This window comes from Penaeus japonicus, unplaced genomic scaffold, assembly GCF_977035675.1.
Source record: "Penaeus japonicus unplaced genomic scaffold, GWHDUDI00000001_assembly GWHDUDI00000040, whole genome shotgun sequence".
Lineage (NCBI taxonomy): Eukaryota > Metazoa > Arthropoda > Malacostraca > Decapoda > Penaeidae > Penaeus > Penaeus japonicus.
Window position 1 is genome coordinate 23,198,443 of NW_028234442.1, and position 22,500 is coordinate 23,220,942.

At 43.3% G+C, this 22,500-nt stretch overlaps 1 protein-coding gene across 1 annotated transcript in view; it reads right to left on the bottom strand.

Annotated features, from left to right (window-relative positions):
- Positions 1–22,500, bottom strand: part of Dscam4 (Down syndrome cell adhesion molecule 4) — a gene marked incomplete in the record, with an annotated part of 112,555 nt that overhangs the window by 1,919 nt on the left and 88,136 nt on the right. The window contains 13 exon segments of the mRNA XM_086534177.1: positions 8,656–8,800; positions 9,286–9,555; positions 10,719–10,785; positions 11,564–11,742; positions 14,059–14,208; positions 14,961–15,107; positions 16,221–16,380; positions 17,693–17,826; positions 18,313–18,454; positions 19,021–19,160; positions 20,179–20,299; positions 20,750–20,898; positions 21,431–21,587. Of these exon segments, the coding sequence (XP_086390303.1) occupies positions 8,656–8,800; positions 9,286–9,555; positions 10,719–10,785; positions 11,564–11,742; positions 14,059–14,208; positions 14,961–15,107; positions 16,221–16,380; positions 17,693–17,826; positions 18,313–18,454; positions 19,021–19,160; positions 20,179–20,299; positions 20,750–20,898; positions 21,431–21,587 (1,961 nt within the window).

Genomic DNA, 22,500 nt, shown 5'->3' on the forward strand with positions numbered 1-22,500 from the left:
TGCATGTAGTGCATGGATGGAATTTATTGTATTCTTGTTGTTAAAGGTACGTTTAATAATACGTATGTTTTCCATCCATCCATCTTTCCACAGAAGCAGACTTGACAATGAAACAAATTCCTGTTAGATTTACACCGAGAGGGAAAAGGCTGAACATTGAAGGGAAAACAAGATGAATATGCCTTGTGTGGAGTGAAATTCCACCCCAGATGCTTTCGGGTCTCACCCTTAAGGTCAGTGGGGAAAAGGGTGATTTTCCAGTGGTCTGTCTGGTATGTGAACACTCAACAGTGTGTAGTTCTTTGCAAAAAAGGCTGTGGGGTTATTATCATGCATAAAACTTACCTGGATTTTTTTTTTTTTTTTAACAGGTGTATCAGTATAAATTAAATCGAACGGAAGATATACCGGAAAAATCTACATATATGGCATCCCTCTAATACCTTTATAAACGTCCTTATCAACATAATACTTATTCAATACTTGACTTTATTGGCAAACAGATATGAATTGAATTCTGATTTTTGACGTTATAACGTCATATCTCAAAAAAGAAGAAAAATGAAAGAAATACATACACACATCTATTTGCTATTCCCAAAACATGGAAATCCTCAGCAACAGCACTTTCTGTTCATCTGAGTCACACAATCCAATCAACTGTGCATTTATCGACATATATATCTCCATACCCACACAAAAAAACATGCAGTGCCACAGAGTGCCACACCTGAAGCTTTCTTTAACATAGTCTGAGAGGTAGGCTTTTGTACTGCGTTTTAGCCGAAGCACAAAGACAGTGCGTGGCAGTGGAGACACGGAAGCCACGGACACGAGGATCCAAAGGACAGCATCACCGAAGAGATGTCATATTCCAATTAGAGATGTGTAATTTCCATTCTGTGTATCTGAATGTTGATATTAAGGGTAATACTTATATGTGTGTCTTCCTGGTGTAAGGGTGTTGTTATGTAAATGGTTTTAATCCATGACATGGGGATTAATTAAGGTCCATATCGTTGGTCGAAAGACATCCCTCGACCGGGGATCTTAGCTTGGGATAAACTCTTGCCCGAAGAACGTTCTCCCGTACTAATTTGTAGCTAGACACATGTATATTGCTATCCATGACCTTTATCAGTTGCCTTTCGTCTACTTATGCCATGAAAAGACCCAAACCTACCATAGGCAAGTCAACGGACTTATTCTGTCAGACTTCTTGTCTTGTCGCATGGGGCTTCAAGTCGTGGGCATTAGACACTGGGCACTCTGGGCATTCTGGGCACGTCGTTCCCGCTTGGTTTGACCTTGCAGGGTTTCTTTGTGACCTTGCAATCGTCCATAACTCGAGGTCGTAGAAGTTACGATATTCTAACATTTTGGATATTTTCCCTTAAAAAAATATAGTAATTGTATACTGATGCCGGATATCACAGCTAAAATAAAAGGAATTATTCTTTTTTTTTTTTACAGTTTCGTCTTGCACAGCACAAGCCTTATTTACATCCGTCACAAAAAGGAATTGAGGCTCTGATTCCGCCACCAGCTTTGTCGTTCGCGTCCATTCGGTCCAGAAAAGTGACGGCGGATTTCATCGTATCTCGTGAAGGGGAAAAGCTGGAATCATGGTCCATGGACGCCCAGTGGCCAATGATTAAGACTATAAGCCCCGTGTAATGACTACAGTTACTGTTTTTTTCTATCTATTTCAAAGGCCTTTTTAGTCCTGTTATCCTAGTATTGATGATAAAATAACTTATGGTAGGATATTTTTTTTTCAGAATACAGGAGTGTGATTTTGAGGAAATACTGTAGATAGATTTAGGAAATCAGTTATGTCTTGTCGCTCGCTGACTTTTTCATAAATTCTTCCATCCACTTTCGGGAAATATAGTTTCACTTTTCCAGTATAAAGGATGTCTTTGGCACTTACAAAGCTATGATGGGGACTATGTACGTTATGGAAGTAGACCTTAAGGGTTCCCACAATCTATTAGTTCTGGACTCAAGCTTTTAAGTGTACTGTTATCGCGTCTCGTACATGAAGGCACAGGTTATGTGAAGAGTGAGAGTAAAAACTCAAAGGGTTCGCCATTCCATGAAAATTATAGACTAATTAGAAGGAGACAATTACGCACCGAAGAAGAAAAAGACGAAACACAAAACAAAACGTTAGTGAAACTAGATTAATTTCTCTGTTAATTACGTGTTTTTATTAGTTACTCCTATATTCATATTCACCCATATTAGCATTTGTTCGTTGAATTGAAATAGACAAACAAAGTAGATGATCTTTACACCGCAACAACCAAAACATTAATAGAACGAACTTCTTTTCAAGGACATAAACAAAAGCACAAGGCGGGACCTGATAAGTGGAGTAGAAGAATGCATTTATGAAATAAAGAAAGCAAATTTCAAAAAGGATAAACCGGGGAATTGGAGAGTAAAGCTAGAAATTGGGTCCAGTCATGAATGTTAAAAAATGGACGACATATACTAGGTCTGGCATCGCATGTATTTTTGTCACATAAATATTGGATGTGATAGAGATCTTATTTACGATAAATCAAACGAATATCTTAAGGCTAGATATACCGGGAATTACAAATATCCTCATTACCTTGTAGTAAGAAACACCAACAGAGTGTAGAGACATATATGACAATAACTTTTTCTACTTAAGACCAGACAACATACACTCTGGAATGTAATCAAATGAAATCCAGAAAACATCGGGAAAAGCACGTTAAGTCTTCAGTCTACTGTATATATAAATAAAAATTTTCAAGTGGGGGACGGGGGTACGGGGTCGGGGGTACGGGGTACGGGGTACGGGGTACGGGGTACGGGGTACGGGGTACGGGGTACGGGGTACGGGGTACGGGGTACGGGGTACGGGGTACGGGGGTACGGGGTCGGGGTACGGACGGGGTCGGGGTAGGGGGTACGGGGTACGGGGTACGGGGTACGGGGTACGGGGTACGGGGTACGGGGTACGGGGTACGGGGTACGGGGGGACGGGGGGACGGGGGTCGGGGGTACGGGGACGGGGGTCGGGGGTCGGGGGTACGGGGACGGGGACGGGGGTACGGGGACGGGGGTCGGGGGTACGGGGACGGGGGTCGGGGGTCGGGGGTACGGGGGTACGGGGACGGGGGTCGGGGGTCGGGGGTACGGGGACGGGGACGGGGGACGGGGGTCGGGGGTACGGGGGTCGGGGGTACGGGGACGGGGACGGGGACGGGGGTCGGGGGTCGGGGGTCGGGGGTCGGGGGTACGGGGACGGGGGTCGGGGGGACGGGGACGGGGGTCGGGGGTACGGGTACGGGTACGGGGTACGGGGGTCGGGGGTCGGGTACGGGGGTACGGGGGACGGGGGACGGGGACGGGGACGGGGGTACGGGGTCGGGGGTCGGGGGTACGGGTACGGGTACGGGGTACGGGGGTCGGGGGTCGGGTACGGGGGTACGGGGGACGGGGGACGGGGACGGGGACGGGGGTCGGGGGTACGGGGATGGGGGTTATGTAAGCCTTTTATTTCAGGGTATGCACTCTACGCAACGGAATATCGTAGCCTGCTTATGAAACGATATTTCAGGGGGGGAGGGGGGATATCTGGTGAAATTTGCAGCCTGAAGTTTCCCAAAGCAACCAGACAGAGGAGTTGCGTTTGGTACCAAGAGGATGGCGCTACTGCAAGGGGGGAGGGGAGGTACTCTAGAAACCAGTCCATGTGGTTTGCGGGCAGGACTCTAGCTTAGAATTATCTATTGTGGGAGGGTGGCTTAGTGTATGTTGTATATATATGAGAGAAAGAGAGGGAGAGAGAGAGAGCAAGGAAATGAGACTTGAGAAAGAAAGAGATACAGACTGACAGACATATACATACATACATACACACATACACACAAACAGGACAAACAAAAAAGAAGGAAGAGAGAAAGTGAATGTGTGTATATATATACATATGTATACATATATATATATATACATATATATACATATATATACATACATATATATGTATATATATACATATACATATATATATAGAGAGAGAGAGAGAGAAAACCAACGAGTACTTGAAGGTTTCCAGTGTGCAAAATTGAGAGCTCCATTTTTTTCTACTCTGGAAAATTAATTTTGTTTTTCTCAGAGATAGTGTGGGTAGAATTAACACAAAAATAGGGCTGGCGCTTCCTAGATTAATTCTATACATTCTCAAAGACAGATAAGAAAGACAGCAGTAGATTAGTATAGATATGGATATTAGAGACTTGACAGAGATAAGGAAAAAATGACTTGATACCAGAATTATATATATAGTGTAAAAAAAGGAAGGGGGAAATCTCTGTAAATAAAAGGATGCAAGAAAAACTATACACAATAAACTTTAGATAAACGTCTGCATATTGAACAATAGATAAAGTGCTGTAAAATAAACGGTAAATAAAAGACTGTAAAAAAAATAATAAAAGACTACAAATAATAGACATCAATCCCAACAGAAATAAGAAAACTGACATAAAAAAAAGTAGAGGGAAAACCTAAAACCTCATATAAACAGTATAAAAAGAATCCAAACCTCCATGAAAGACTACAAACAAAAGACTAAATCAGAGTCACCTTCACTTTCAGAATCCTCAGAATACCACGGCAAAAGCCACAGAGTTAGAACAACCACAACAATCGTGACATTTACGGGGAAGAGCCATGGCAACAGGTGGGGAGACAGGGACCATGTCAACATCATATGCAATCCACTGAATTACGTGTCAGTTGCACGAACTTGCGTTTCAGGTAATACGGAAAGGATAAGGCGTTGCAAGATGAAATAAGAAGGGACGGGGGGGGGGGGGGGGGGGGTAATCAGACACAGGGGAAGAATGATAGTGTGTGGCAATGGCTGTGCGTGTGTGTGTGTGTGTGTGTGTGTGTGTGTGTGTGTGCGTGTGTGTGTGTATGTGTGTGCAAATGTGTCGATATGCAGATAAGTTGGCATGTTTCTGGCGCAAGTGTAAATATATGCACACTGGTATTTCCGATATATGAAAGGCTTTGCCATTAACAATCGGCAGCTTCACACGCTGCCTTCGACTTTACATCGAAATGATGGGACAAGATCAGTAGTCACAGGTACAGTAAAAACACATTAACAGACATTATCACACTTGGGAAGTCGCTCACTTAATACTTTTTTTAAACTAATTCTTTCGAGAATTAACTTTCAAAATACAGCAGAATCCGAAACGTACCCCTGTGTCTTGTCCACCACTAGACCACCTACACGTATCAAGTGTATCAACACTTAATTAAGAGGGCAATTGGATCTTGTAGAACTATAGATTCATCCCTGACCACTCGAGCTTCCTAAGACCTAAAAAAAAATCACCTAATAAATTCATATCACAGTATTTAAACCTTCTGATAACTCTTTTCATTTCCAAGCATCAAAATGACAGCGAAATAAAAGCCCAAAAAACAGATGACTGTCTTCTTTCTCCATACGGGGGTGGGTCTCTCACAATTCGAAATTCTTAACTCTACCCTGTCCATGTCTGTGACCGATAACTTCCGTACTAACATGTTACACCTTCGAACAAATTATAATAACACAGGTATATCCTGGCGGCAACATGAAAGATTTTTTTTTTTTTTTTTCACAAGATGAGAGAAACTTCTTACATAAGTTTCCCCATGGCATGCAGGGATATAAAAAAATAAACACTGCTACTACTCCAGTATGCAGATATATAGAGGTATATATATATCAATAGAACCTATGAACGGGCTTTCAAAAGGCTACATTCTAGAGGTAAGTTAAAAATCCGAAGTCTACCTTAAAAGTCTTGCCTATGGTTTCATGTCCAATGTATAAAGCCAGGCAGGGCAAAGGGTACATCCTCCTATTTGTTAAGGGTGGTGCAATCAGTCATCTAACGGCAAGGGAGAGAGAGATATAAAGGGCTGGGTGGGGATGGGGGAGGGGGGGGGTCTGCAGTACAGCGAATGGGAGCCACAAGAAGTATGTCGATCGGCGGGTCTTGAGAAGGAGAGGAGAGGAAGACAGACGAGAAAGAGGACGAGGAACACAAGGGAAAGGGGGGACACTGAAATCAAGCCACTGAAGGGGACACTCAAAAAAAATAATTAAAAAAACGTGAATGGGAGAAAGAGGAGAGAGAGTTTGGCAGGATTTTGGATGAATGGTATGGCTTGGAAAAAATGATATAAAGGTCAAGTAAAATATCTGTGAAAAATAGTGATTTTCAAATAGGTAATGAATAAAAGTAAACATAACTGGTGAGAGACTAAATTGAGCAAAACAAAAGGTGGATGTCTGAAAGTATTTGTTTAATTTCAAAAAATAAGGGAACTAAATAAGATAGATGAATAAAAGGCAGGGAGCAAAATACGTGAAAAGGGCAGTACATTGTAAAATAATTTTCACACGGCTGAATGCGATCATAAAGTATGATCTGCAATCGTGAAAAAAAGAGTTAACATGAAATATAGAATACTAAGAATTCAGACACAAAGGAATAAGGGAATGGTGTAACGACTCAACAAAAGGCATAAGCTAAAGGGGATGACTCTAAAAAAAAAAAAAAAAAAAAACTCACAGAGGAGAGAGGTAGAGAGGGGGACAAGAGGACAGAGAGAGAGAGACGAAAGAGCAGTAAATGGAAGGCAGAGGGACAGACAAGTTGCCAACACTTGAGCAAGCAGATGAAAGGGGTGAGTTGGCGGAATTGACAGGGTGAGATCAAGCCCACACACAGGGAGCGTGGCGGTCAAAAAGCCACACGCAAAAACAAAGGCGTCCACACTGACTTCCACACCGGGTCTGGCCTCGACCGGAGGTACTCGGGGGAGAGGTGGGGTCCAGGGGGTAACGGGGAGAGAGAGAAAAAGAATGAGAGAGAGAGACAGAGAGAGGGAGGAGAGGGAGAGAGAGAGAGAGAGAGAGAGAGAGAGAGAGAGAGAGAGAGAGAGAGAGAGAGAGAGAGAGAGAGAGAGAGAGAGAGAGAGAGAGAAAGAGAAAGAGATAGATAGATAGATAGATAGAGAAATAGATAGATAGATAGATAGAAAGAGAGAGAAGAGGAAGAAGAAAGACCTCGCGCGAGAGAGAGAGAGGTCCAGAGGAGGAAGAAGGGGCAGTGAGGTTAGAGTGTGTGTGTGGGTTAACAACCATAAGTGGGTTTGTGGTTGAGTCAAGAGGCTTGAGGCACTGACCTCGCCCGCACTGCCCGCCCGCATGCCCTCGCGGCCAGCCTCCTCCAAAGCTCGGCGTGACCTGCTCACTTGATAGGCCTGGGAGAGAATCGTCACCGTACACAACCAGACACTCTTAAATGATTGTCCTATTAATGATTCTCATATAGACATTTCAAGTAAAAAAAAAAGGGAAGGAGATGAGGGAAAAGGTGAAGAATAATAATGATGATATTTCAGTACTTGGCTTAGTGAACCTATCTCTCTTAAATTAACAGAAAAAAACAAAGACAGGCAACCACTAAGGCCAGTGGCATGGGGAAGATTTGCACACACGCTGTCTTCTTGTCACAGTATTTCACACACAGAGTTTACTATAAACATTTTACCAACTGCACGTAAGACAAAAGCCTGTAGATTTCGTGAATAAAGTTCCATATAGCTTTTTTTTTTTTTTTTTTTTTTTTTTTTACTAGTCGAAATGATTCACTTATAATTATTATATCCATAGTGTTATTATTCTTCCCTCATGAATATGGCAATGGTTGCGGAAAAGGAAATAATAACGAGAGATGGAGAGAGAGAGAGATGAAATTTAAATTCTATTCTGATATTCGTGATCTTTTATGATGCTAAAGAAAACCATAAACAATAAATGAATAGTAAATATTACAAACATCTTTTTTTTTTTTTTTCTTGTCTCTTACAAAGCATAAATAGAAATAACGAAATATTCTATCGCCTAAAATGAATGATATTTCTCTGCTTGCTTTTACCCTCACAGTTCTCAGCTACAGTGCATGAATCACAGTAAGTAACAATTCATGCAAATAGCTAAAGAATGAAGAAATTAATCAAACAAAAATCCCTGTTTATGGAAATATCATGATTTACTAAGTCTTTTAACCATGCAACTTAAAGTCTCAGTTAATTCACGAAATGAAAAACACAAACCACATTATAGAGTTTATGTATAACCACAAACATCCATACAAAACGCAGTCATTCATTTGATTTTGATTTTCTTATGTTTTCTCTCCAAGCAAATCATACAACTACATTCCATTTATTCATAAAACCCCAATGCATTCCAATAAACTTTTCTCAAAAATACAATTTCAATAAACAGAACTATAAAAAATAAAATAAGTTCGTATCCCTCTTCATCTACAATCAGTGCTAAAAAAATGGATTCACTCGAAGTTCTAAAATCAAGCAAACATTTAAAAAATAGTGAGAATTAATTTTCTTTTCTGTTTAATTGAGACTAAAATAGACGCAAAAAAATAATTTCCTCTTAGCTGTTAAAAAAGAGCCTAAAACGCCCGCACAAATCTGCAGATTCTAAAAGTCAAAGCTAAAATCCCCCGCCTCAGAAACCCTTCATTAACGTCGACCTTCTCTCAGACGTCAAAACCCGCCCCTCGTCCTCACCTGAACGACGTCTCCTCGAAGCCCGTCCTCGAGGTGGAGCGACTCTGCCTCTTGGTGGACTTCTTGCCCCGTCGTGGGTGCGCCCTTCGGCCCGAACTCGAGGTGTCAGTGGAGGAGCTGCTGTTCTCCTGAGACTTCACGGGTTCTGCGGGTGGAGGAGGAGGAGGCGGGAAGTGGTTAGCCTGGGTGGCAATGTGTGTGTGTGTGTGTGTGTGAATGTGTGTGTGTTTGTTTGTCAGTGTGTGTGTATGTGTGTGTGAATGTGTGTGTTTGTTTGTCATTGTGTGTGTGTGTGTGTTTGTTTGTCATTGTGTGTGTGTGTGTTTGTTTGTCATTGTGTGTGTGTGTGTGTTTGTTTGTCATTGTGTGTGTGTGTGTGTGTGTGTATGTGTGTGTGTATGTGTGTGTGTGTGTGTGTGTGTGTGTGTGTGTGTTGGAGGGGAATCTTTGTCGACGGGAAAGTACTGAGAGCTCGAATACAACACGAAGGCCAAACAGGGCACAGGATTAAGAGTGAATCAAAATGTCCAGATGATAACAATAGACAACAACAGCACTGTTAACAGGAACGATATCGGCAATAGCAGTAATGAGCAAAAACAACAACAATGAAAACAACAGCGGCCTCACCTTGCTGTCTGCTCCTGACGCGGTGCTTGAATATATCTGTACTACTTCGGATCTGACTTATGGCAGACTCGGGACGTGATCTGCTACTATGGGCAGGATGGGCGTGAATGTGGGCGTGGGCGAGCCCGGCCGACTCCGCGAAGGTCGGGGGGGAGTCCCTGGGCCCGGGACCCTCGGAGTCGCTGCCCTGCGTGTCGTATTCGCTGATGGGCATGTGGAGGGACAGGATCTTCTTCACCTCCGAATCTGTACTACCTAAGTTGTCTGACTCTGCGGAGTAGGATTCGCGGGATTAGGGGATTAGGGGATTGGGAAGGGGAGTGGGAGTGAGAGTGAGAGTGAAGGGAAGTGTTGAGTGAGAGAGTAGGGGAGTGAGAGCGAGAGTGAGAGTGAAGGGAAGGGTTGAATGAATAAGAGTTCGAGGGCGCCAGGGCTACAGAATCTGTACTACCTAAGTTGTCTGACTCTGTGGAGTAGGATTCGCGGGATTAGGGGATTAGGAAGGGTAGTGGGAGCGAGAGTGAGAGTGAAGGGAAGTGTTGAATGAGTGAGAGTTCGAGGGCGCCAGTGCTACAGAATCAGCGGGTCTCAGCTGAGGGAGAGCAGGGGCGCCAGGGCGTCGCGAGGATATGGCACAGGAGCGAAGGGGAATGCGGTGTGAGAGTGAAAGGAAGGAATCGGAAGGAAAACCGAAAGTCCGTCTTTCTAGGGAAGCAAATGGAGTGACAAAAGATGGCGAAGTTGGTTATTGAAAAAACAAAAAAACAAAAACGGAAAGTAATGTCATGTAAGATTAAAGGGACTTTGTTATTAGGAAAACGAAGTATTGCACAGTATTTCCAAAGTTTAGATTCCGTTTCGTCAGGCTGGGAGGATATGGAGTGTTATCATGGAATCAAATAGCGTATCGCACGGTATTCCCCTTGTGTGATCAGACTTATGTCAGACTCTCTGTATAAGGAAGATGCACAGAAGCTGACTTAATTTTCTGTTGTATCTCTGGGGTTATTTCTTACAAGGGAATTTCTTTTCCATATAACTTTCTTTTATCTGTCTGGATGTAGTTATTCGCAAAATAGATCAAAGATACTATTTCTGTACGATCCATAAGGAATCCATGAGGGGAAAAAGTGATCATTCCTCCGTCAAAAAGATAAAAATCACTTGAAAAAAAAAGAGTAAATGATATAGCAAATGTCAAAGAAAAGCTAAAAAAAAAAAAGAAAAAAAAAAATAAGAAAAAAAAAAAAAAAAAAAAAAAAAAAAATATATATATATATACATATATATAAAGAAATGACAGGTGATACAATATATAACATAATATCCCATGATAATGTGAAATACAACACACCATGAATACAATATGATATAGCACAGCATAATATAACATCACATAAATCACTATTATATCTATAAAAAGCGGAGCTCACCTGTACTTTCCACATGAGGGTCTCGTCTCCCTTTTCTTCTGACCTTCGTGTATTCGGGCTCCTTTTGCTGCCGGAAATGACGTCATCGTGTATTCATTAGTCACGTTTGGCAAATTCGGGTTACATATTGTATTGTCATTAGTAGTTGTATCATATTTTAAGGAACACTGAAGCACGTTAGCTTACGCACTAATTCCACTATCGCCCACTGAGAAAGGGGAAAATTGCTCTAACTATACCAAGCATACCCAGTGATAGTCACGCTCTCTAACACGCTCTCTGACACTTGCCAACGCCTACTGACACCTGTTAACACCCACTGACATCCGTTAACAACCCGTGAAACACTAACACACATACCCACTCGTCCCACTATCACCCACTAACAAAGGGAAAAGTCACCATACAATCAACACCTACCAACACCTACTGACAACCGGAAAAAGTCACTATAAGTATGATCTAAACCTACCAACATCCGCTGACAACCGGGAAAAGACACTTTACCAACACCCACTGACACCCTCGACCTCCTAGTACCACCCACTGACACCCACGACCTCCTAGTACCCCCCACTGACACCCTCAACCTCCTAGTACCACCCACTGACACCCTCAACCTCCTAGTATCACCCACTGACACCCACGACCTCCTAGTGCCACCCACTGACACCCTCGACCTCCTAGTACCACCCACTGACACCCTCGACCTCCTAGTACCACCCACTGACACCCTCGACCTCCTAGTACCACCCACTGACACCCACGACCTCCTAATACCACCCAGTGCCACCCTCGACCGCCCACCACCAGAGCCTCAAAACACCTCAAAACCCCGAACGTACATGTCTTAGAGGGAAGGTTTCGAGGGGCGCCATCTTGGGGTCGTGGTAGACGAAGGCGCCCTGGACCGAGTGGTAGGGGCCGGAGTACACGATGCCCGAGTCTGTGCTCTCGCCGTACTGGCTCTTGGGCACGGCCGGGAGCTGGAACGTCGCGTACGGACAGATATCCTCGATGTACTCTGCGGAGAGAGGGAAGGACGGAAGTTAGCATGGCGGAAGGGAGGGGGGAGGGGAGGGGGGATGGGAGGACGTTAGCATGGCGGGAGGGAGGGGGGAGGGGGGAGGGGAGGGGGGGAGGGAGGACGTTAGCATGGCGGGAGGGGAGGGCGGGGGAGGGGAGGGGGGAGGGGAGGGCGGACTGTGTGGTGACAGGTGTTTTCGATGTACTCTATGCAGGGGGGAGGGGGTTATTAGGTAGGGGAGGGGGGACTGTGTAATGATAGGTGTTAGGTAGGGGAGGGGGGGCTGTGTAATAACAGGTGTTTTCGATGTACTTTATGCAGGAGGGAGGGGGTTATTAGGTAGGGGTGGGGGACTGTGTAATGATAGGTGTTAGGTAGGGGAGGGGGGTCTGTGTAATGACAGATGATAGGTAGGGAAGGAGGGGGGGCTGTGTAATAACAGGTGTTAGGTAGGGGAGGGGGGGACTATGCAATGACAGGTGTTTTCGATGCACTCTATGGAGGGGGGAGGGGGAGGGGGTTATTAGGTAAGCGAGGATGTTCCCTTTAATTGCTCTCTGGAAGGAGGAAGTAAGTAGTAAAGGGAAGGAGGGAACTATTAAGAAGAGAGGTCTTCAAGGAGGCATTCTGTATTGCTATAAGGTTGGAAAATCATTTCATTTCATTTCATTTCATTTCAGGAGCGACAGGAGCTGTGTGAGGGGAGGTTTCTTTGATCTTTTCTGAGCAAGAGATGGACGAGGAGTGTGGGAGGGGCAAGAAGGTCAAGTCATCTGTCTTTTGAAATCGTTGAAAAAAAGGGTTTAAAACAATTAAAGAAATGTAGTTGAAAAAAAAAAAAAAAAAAAAACACTATGAAAGGACTACAATAAAGAAAATCGAATGAATAAATTAAGATGGCAGTTGAAACACGGTAAAATTTTGCAGTACTTACATAAAGGTTATATAAAAAATCGGATTGATAAACAAAAGTGGAGGACCTAATTCAAGTATTGATTTTTTTACCAAAACCAAAGAACGATATTGAAAAAATTAATCCACCTCGTAAAACACAAAACAAAAGATAATGGAGAAACTAAAATATTGGAAAGATTTATTTGAACAAAATATCAGAAAACAAATAAACATTACAATGTAAAAAAAAAGAGCAAATACAGAAAGATGTATGTATTCAACCGAAAACAAACAACATAAAAACAAACAAGATTATGGAATATCAAAGAATTCATCGTGGCAAACATAGACAGAAAATGACATGCAAGAGACTGAGACCTTCACATCGCAAGACATGTAACTGACGTGTTTCGATCAGATATTCATCAGACTCATGATACAGAATTCGTGGAAGACGCCGGAACTACATCTCTTGAGTTGTAAAGATATTAGCTCTCAATTATACATTTGCCACAGTTATGGACACTATTGAGCAGTCATAAAAGGGGGTTCAGCTAAGTTTCCCTCGATATGACTTGTTATGACATCTAAGAGTGGACGCATCTGTATAGACATGATAACAGTGTGGTTATATCTAAAAAAAAATGTCAAAAGTGCATAGTATATCATGCCAATGTATTGTAACCCATAATGAGTTTACTAAATCAAATTGCTATCAACATAAAAAACAGCAGATAAGAAAGCTAAATACATACATACATACGTGTTTATACACATTTATACATACATAGATATATCATACAAAGTAGAATAACAACTAAAAACTGAAATACAACAAGAATTAAACAAATAATGTAGAACTACACTTGAGTACACGAACATAATAAACAATTAGTGTGACTTTAAAACCTCAGAGAGGTAAAAATGAGGATAATAACTGATAAATAAAGTAAATATCTACTCTCATGCATTGACCAAAACTATCTGATGCACATCAAAAAGGATAAAATAATAATAATAATAATAATAATAATAATAATGATAATAATAAATGCAAAAAAGGAAATGCCATGAATGGAGATACAACTAACAATAATAATGCTAATAAAACATCAATAATGAATGACAAACGTATCAAAAGCAGTAACAGAACACGACATCTACGGCCATTCATGATAACTAAAAATAATGATGATAAATGTACCATAAAACGCCAGGAATAATAATAAAAAACAACAACTACTAATAACAACACTACTAAAAAAAATACAAACAAGTCATACAAAAATAAAATCTACAAAAATAACAAAAATTGATCCAAGAAAAAAAAAAAAAAAAAAAAAATCAAAAAACAAAATAACAGAACACGACGTCTCCGGCCATGCAAGAGGCGGCCTCAACACAGAGCGGCTTCAGCACCCGAAGAGTCCTTGTTGGTGCTGGTGTCCTGCGTGGAGGGCGTGTTGGCAGGCAGCGCCGAGTACTGCTGGTGCTGGTTCTGCTGGTTCTGGATCTGCGCCGTCGAGGGGGATTCCGCGATGCCGCCGGAACCCCCGCGCTCGCGCATTTCTGACGGAGGCAAAGAAAGGGTTGGGGCGGGTGAGATAACAAGCGGGATGGGGGATGGGGTCTCGCTGGGAGATAAGGACTGAAGATTTGATTAGAGATAAGAAATGGGATGGATGAAGGGACTTGTTAAGAGATAAGACCTGGAGACTTGATTAGACTTAAGAAGCGATGGGGACTCGCTGGGATATATATAAGATAAGATGGGGACTCGCTGGGAGATGGGAACTGGAGACTTGATTAGAGATAAGAAATGGGATGGATAAAGGGACTTGTTAAGAGATAAGAACTGAAGACTTGATTAGAGATAGGAAATGGGATGGATAAAGGGACTTGTTAAGAGATAAGACTTGGAGACTTGATTAGAGATAAGAATTGGGTATGGGAACTGGGGACTTGGTCATGTTTTGAAGGCTTTGTTTGCCTTGATTTTGAGGCTCTTAGAATTGTTTTTTATTTTCATTTTTTTCTCTTCTTTTTGGGCAGTTCCTTACAAAGTTTGCGATTCATTTTGACTCTTATTACTGTTTGTTTACCTGCCAAATTACTTTCAGCTTTCGTTAATAGCTAAGGTTTCATTACTGGTAGTTAAGCTCACTTTCATTTTTCGTAAATGAGAAAGATTTCATTAATGAGTACCTGCCACTTCCAGTTCGCCAAACGACATAACAAACAAACAAACAAAAAAAAGAGAAAAACCCAAAGAATTTCTTTTTTTTAACCAGAATAAAAAACCAAGCGCCCTTTCGACTCACTCCTTCTCCTGAAGACGCAGACGATGGCCATGATGACCTCGATGACGATGACGACCACCACAGCCGCCGGGATGACCACGCGCAGGTCCTGGTAGAGTGGCGGCGCGATGGCCCGGTCCTTCGCCCCGTCCTCGCCGGGCAGCAGGACTGGGGGCGGGGGAGGGGGAGGGGTTAGCAGGGGCTCAGGGGAAGGGGGGGGAGGAGATGCAATGGTGGAGAGACGAGGGGGGGGGGGAGATGCAATGGTGGAGAGACGAGGGGGGGGGGAGATGCAATGGTGGAGAGACGAGGGGGGGTGACGAGGATAAATGGGCATCGACTGACGAGGTAAATTGATTGATTGACGAGGTAAATTGAGATTGAAATTGAAATTGACTGATGAAGTAAATCTGATTGACATTGACTGGGGGAGACAGACTGGTATTAACTGTCGAGGCAAAATGAGGCTGGAATTGAAGCCGTGAGACAAGGCAGGAGGGATTTTCTGAAGCTGGGAGTCAGTGTTTGGAAAGAGTGTTGCAATATGTTGTTTCTAAATGCTTAATGATGATAATAATAATATTATCAATTCATGAATGATGTTCCCTTGCCAAGAAAGAGGGGCAATATGTTGTTTCTAAATGCTTAATGATGATAATACTAATATTATCAATTCATGAATGATGTTCCCTTGCCGAGAAAAAGGGGCAATATGTTGTTTCTAAATGCTTAATGAGGATAATAATAATATTATCAATTCATGAATGATGTTCCCTTGCCGAGAAAGAGGGGGCATGTCTGCTCTTCCCTGTTGAATATCGTTGTATTTTCATTGTTGCTTTAACTCCAACATCCTTAACAACTCGTAAAAAGAGAAAAATCCCGGTCTTGCATAATGCAGTCGGCAATTAGTCCCTATATCTTTCTATTCTAACTTCCTATCATCTTTCTATCGGACATTATATCAAACATCGTAACATCGCGTGTCTTTTACCACTTTATCGAGCACTTTATTCAACATCCTGACCTTTCATCGTCATTTTATCAAGATCATTATCAGACGACTTAACCATTCCATTTTATTTGAATAACTGTAAACTGTCAAATTTACAATTTTCTTCTGAATAACAATCTCTAACACGAACAACATATAACCAGAAAAGATCTCCTTAAGATGAGTGCTCCATCTAAACATCCTATTGTAAAAAAAAAAACAAAAAAACTTTCCAAAATCCTTTTTAGTCAATCGCTATCCTTTCCTCAAACCCAAGGCGACCTCACCTCCCTCCGGCGTGAGCGTGGTGACGTCATAGGTAGCCACGCTGGAGCCGGCGTGGTTGTGCGCCGTTACGCGAACGATGTAGCGCATGGCCGGAATCAGGTCACGGATCACGTAGGTCTTCTCGCTCGGCGCCACGTTGTTGGCCACGGAGATCCAGTCCTGAGGAGGAGGTGGAGGAGGTGGAAGGGGAGGTGGAGGTGGAGGTGGAAAGGGAGGTGGAGGAGGAGGTAGAGGAGGAGGTGGAGAAGGAGGTGGAGGTGGAGGTGGAGGTGGAGGTGGAGGAAGGGGGGGGGGAGGTGGAGGAGGAGGTGGAGGTGGAAGGGGAGGGGGAGGAGGGGGAGGTGGAGGTGGAGGTGGAGGTGGAAGGGGAGGTGGAGGAGGGGGAGGTGGAGTTGGAGGAGGAGGAGGAGGAGGAGGTGGAGGTGGAGGGTGAGGAGGAGAAGGAGGAGGAGGAGGACGACGACGAGGACGGAGGAGGAGGAGGAGGAGGAGGAGGAGGAAGAGGACGACGACGACGAGGAGGGAGGTGGAGGAGGAGGAGATGGTGAAAAGACCATTAGATTTTGATTAGATAAATATAAATCACGTGAAAAGATATAAAGCTGATCCAACCCTGCGGGCGTGGGGGGGGTTTGCTTGCGTAAAGCTAAGAGGTTTTACTTGAAGACACGTGAGTCATTGAGATATTGCTTTCACGAGACAGAAATTAGATCACTATTGTTTTCTTTACAACTTATCTGGGATATAAAGATAAGTCAGTGAAAGAAAGAGGGAGAGGGAAAGAGAGAGAGAGAGAGAGAGAGAGAGAGAGAGAGAGAGAGAGAGAGAGAGAGAGAGAGAGAGAGAGAGAGAGAGAGAGAGAGATAATACTACCCTAACAAACTTCAGCGCCCACACTTCCCATTCCCCTCCAACCCAAAAGCGAAACAACCAAAGACCTAACCCCCCAACTTAGCCCCCCCCCCTTCCCATTTCTCCATTCCCGCCTTCCACTTTCTTTACCATCTTCCCCCGTTCCCCACCCCATTTTCCCCGACTTCGAACCCCCTTAACCATTTCTCGAACCCCCTCCCCTTTTTCCTGGAATCTCCTTCCCCTAAACCCTTTTCTCCACCCCCTATCCCTTTCTCTACCCCCTCCCCTTTTCCCGGCCTCCACCCCCCTCCCCTTTTCCGGAAATCCCCTCACCCCTCACCCCCATCACCCCCCCCAGTCCCTTCCACTCACCCCCATCACCCCCTCCCCCCCCAGTCCTTTCCACTCACCCCCATCACCCCCTCCCCCCCCCCGTCCCTTCCACTCACCCCCATCACCCCCTCACCCCCCAGTCCTTTCCACTCACCCCCATCACCCCTTCACCCCCATCAACCCCCGTCCCTTCCACTCACCCCCATCACCCCCCCCATCACCCCCTCACCCCTCACTCCCTCACCTCCATCACCCCCTCACCCCCCCAGTCCCTTCCACTCACCCTGGCCGACGCGACTCGATACTCGATGACGTAATAGAGGATCGGACAGCCGCCGTCGCCCCACGTGCTCAGGTGCACCAGCACGGACGTCGAGTTTACGTCCAGCATCCGGGAGCGACTCGGTACGACGGGTTCTGCGAACGAAGGGAAAGGAATCAAGGGGGAGGGCGGTCAGAAGGGGAGGGTGGTAGGATGGTTGAGTCTCGTGGGGTAAGGAGGCAGTTCGTGCTATCGTGGTTGTTTATATTAAAAAGGACGAAATCTATGTAGGTGTTTTAAGATGCACATATTTCTGTAATGAAATGTACTGACTTATGTTTCTATAATTTCTATAATTCTTGTCATCAGCATAGCTATCATATCTCTAAGTTTTGTCACTGTTATCATATTTATCTTTACTATTATTGTCATTAATGTAATTACTATTAGTCTGTGGTATTTATTATCTCCCATGTCTTATCAATTATCTCCCATGTCTTATCAATTATCTTCCATAGCTTATTAATTATCTACCATGTCATATTCACTATCGTGCATATCTTTTGCATTCCCTAACGACAATCAATCCTCTGCCAATCTCTTAAGTCTGACAAACGTTTCCAAAAAAGAGAAACGTTTACCTGAGCCCTTGGTGGAGGTGGTCAGGATCTCCGACGGAAGCCCGGTCCCTACTTTGTTGTAGGCCGTGACGTACAGCTGGTAGCGAGACCCGCAGACCAGCCCCGAGAGCGTGTGTGTGGTCCTTGCTGTGTGTAACTCCACCTGTGGATACAAGGGGTGATATCATGACATGTGTGAAATCTAGAGAACGGGAGGAAGAGGGAAAGAAATGTGTTGTTGATGAAATGATGGAGAAGAAGGCAGTTGTGTATCATAATTGTATTAAGTAACTGAATGTTTTGTCCATTTCCTGCCTCTTTTTTTATATATGACAAACCATAAACCTTCTGATATTAATACAAAATATATTACATTTCTACATGTCACAGAAGTGAAGCTCTTCATAAGTAGGCAAAACATCAGTGTTTATAAGTATATTTATTATAATAAGTAGCAGCTATATAGTCTCCGATGATTGTCTGCTGAGAAATATGATATAAAAAAAAACTCCCAATACATAAATGAAAACGTGTTAACAGAAGCGGAACTCTCTGTATAGCAGACTAATAAGTCACAAAATGCCCTTCCGATATGAAATCAAAATAAGGCACAATAAACGCTACTCTGCTTCCCCCCAAAAAAAAACATTAATAATACATAGATAAAAATAGAAATAAAAATAGCAATAAAATAGAGACAAACTAAATGAGGCCTCCCCCAGGACCCACCTCCTCCCAGTTGCCATATTCCCTCTTGTAGTTGAGGATGTAGCCCCTGACGAGGGCGTGGTGGGGCCTCAGACTCCAGCGCAGGGTAAGGGCGTCTCTCGAGCTGCCTTGGACGTAGAGCGTGGGCGGCGCAGGAGGAACTGTCATTGAAATAATCGGTGTAAAGTAAGTGCTGAAGAAGAAATAGAGAGATTTGTCACGGAAATACCTGTCTAACCTCTAAAGCAGTGAGGATATAAAGAAAGTATTTTAGTCTTTCGTCTCAGTCTTGCCAACACACAAACACTTTATTTTATATATTTAGCGCAGTTTTCACTTTCTGGATCATTTGGCAAATATCGTGGACAAAGATATATAAAACATTCCATCCACTAGCATGGTACCTACAAAGAAGCTTCACCAAAAATATAATCCTTGCTAAATGTGATTCGAGATCAATAATCTTTTACATAAATATAAATATAGAAATAGAAAAAGAGAAATCTCACTTATATAAATGAGATGAATAATCTCTTGACAGGCACTGAGCTCACGATAATTTCACATAGGTAGAAATTAAGGAAGTAGTCTACTGTATGTTAGAAGATAAAAGTTTGATAGACAATGGAAAAATATATTCATGAACCACGCTTTTTGAATGATGTTCGCTTTCTCTTGATGTGTATGATCATCTCACTTACATGAAAAATATATATATTTGTATAATAAAAAAACTATTTATTTGTATATCGATATATCCTAATCCTGAATTCCTAGTGCCTGACTAGAAACTTCATTTTAATTCCATATGCAATACTATTTTCAATTCCCGCTGCCTGATAAACAGAATATATTTCCGTCTCGCTTTACACACACACACACACATACACACACACACACACACACACACACACACACACACACACACACACACACACACACACACACACACACACACACACACACACACACACACACCCATCCCCCACCCACATCCACACACCCATCCCCCCCCACACACACACCCACCCCCCCCCTCCCCACACACACCCATCCCCCACCCACCCACCCACACCCCCCTCCCCCCCCCCCTCCCCCCCCCCCCCCCCCACACCCACCCCCCCCCCCCCACACACACACCCATCCCCCCCCACACACACACACAACCTTCCCACTGACCTTGCACAGTAAGAATGTACGTGATGCTGTCCGTCCCGTGTGTGTTGACGGCTGTACAACTCAGGTTCCCCGCGTCTGTCTTCTGGACGTCCCGGATGAACAAGGACCCGTTTGGACGAACCTAGGATGTCGGGAGGGCGTTAAGGTGTGGGCTGACTGTGGAAGGATGTCTGGGAAGGATGGTCAGGTCATCTCATCCTTTTTTTTTTTTTTTTTTTTTTTTTTGGGGTGGGGGTGGATTATCACACTTATGGGGGTGTTTCTACTCATCGAATATGATATATTTTTGTGGTATTTTTATAATTTTTTTTTTTTATTTCTGCGTTATTTTTCATTGATTTTGTGTTATTTCTGTTTTATGTTTGTGTTATTCTTGTGTTATATTTGTGTTATGTTATCTTTGTGCTTTTGATTGCAAATCACAATCATGATATTTAGACCTATTTTTAGATTTAAACAAAAAAATCACAATATGCTCATAGCTTCTCCCCACAAGTTTCTCTAGATAAGGCATTACCTGTATTCTGTCTGTGGGCGTGATCTTCACAAGTTTCTCTAGATAAGGCATTACCTGTATTCTGTCTGTGGGCGTGATCTTCTTGCCGTTGAGTTTCCAGTCGATGTCCGGCGGCGGCTCCCCCACCGAGTGGCACTGCAGCCGGACGTCCTCCTTCCACGCCACCTCCAGAGGGCCGCCGAAGGATGCGATTTGGGCTCTGACTGGGGGAGGGAAGGAGGGGCCTCGGTCACGGACGGGAAGCGGAACCATAGAAGATATGTAGATAGGCAGGATATTGAAGATAATCGGTGAAATACACTCAGACACACATTCATGAATCGGAAATGCAAACCTAATAGCATATGCACATAAATAAAGAGCCACAGTTGAAAAGAAAAATTAGAGTCGTGACCTTTTGAACCTCTTGTAGGCTCCTCATTGGACGAAGGAATTTCGATCTTCTTCGACATATAAGGAACTTAAGAAGGGTTCGAAACGCACGGCAATCATTTCGTTACTACTGTTTTATCAAACACACACACACACACACACACACAAACAAACAAACACACACACACACACACACACACACACACACACACACACACACACAAACACACACACACACACACACACACACACACACACACACACACACACACACAAACAAAGACACACACACACACACACACACACACACACAAACACACAAACACACACACATACATATACACACGCGCGCGTACTCCTCACCTTTGCTACTCGGGTGAACCTCGATCTTGCCCGTGGCCTTCCCCTCGCCCTTCTGCGTCGAGGCCGACACCCAGAACTCGTACTTGTCCTTGGTGCTGACGCTCTCCGCCACGTATGACGTCTCGGCCGGGCCAAGGGTGCGCGAGGGGAGCTCTCTCTGGGGGGAGAAGGGGGGGTCAGAGGAGGGTTCTGGGAGGATGGGGAAGCGGTTAGGGTAACTTAGCTGTAAGTTAGTTCCCTGGCGCAAAAAATAGGGCAAAGGGAAGAATACTATTTCGCTCTATCTGTGGTTAAGTAAGGGAAAGAAGAGGTAGGTTACTGGTGAAAGGTAAAATGGTACGTCAGGTAACACTAAAGTCCAGGGGTGAGTTAACAGTAAGCAAGTTAGTTCACAGGTAAGTCAAGGGGAAGTTCGAAAGTAATTTAACTGTAGTCAAGTTCAAAGCTACGTAAGTTTACAATAAGTAAGGTATTTGAAAGGCAATCGAGTCATTTATAAGTAAGAAATTCAATAACAAGAAATTTAAGTAACTGGCGTTCTTATCAAAGTTGGCTGGAGATTGCCTTAATCACATCATTACTGTGTTAAGCAACTTTAGCCTTTAAAGTCACCCTTATGATTAGCTGTTGTAGAATAAACAAATACATTCAGAAGGAAACGAGATTCATCTTACAAAGTAAATACTGAAAACCAACACTTTAAACCACTGAATAATGTACAGTGATTCACAAAGAAACATACTTTTTAAACTATATATGTTTAGATTCATATAGCTTATTGAGTATTTAATCATTAGTATTTAGTAAGGGGAATTGATGCAGATAAATATGCTAGCAAGAATTTAACAAAATAGAATACAGAAAATGAAATCAATCATAAAAAAACATTAATTATGCTTGTGCATAATCAATGAAAATCAAGAAAATAATCATATCAATTTTGCTTTAAAAGACGAAACAAACAGAAAGGATAACAAAATAAACCTAGACTAATGATGGTTTACAAATATGTTGACAAAATTGACAAAAATAACAAAACCATATACAAGAATTTCTATTTGCTTCCAGTC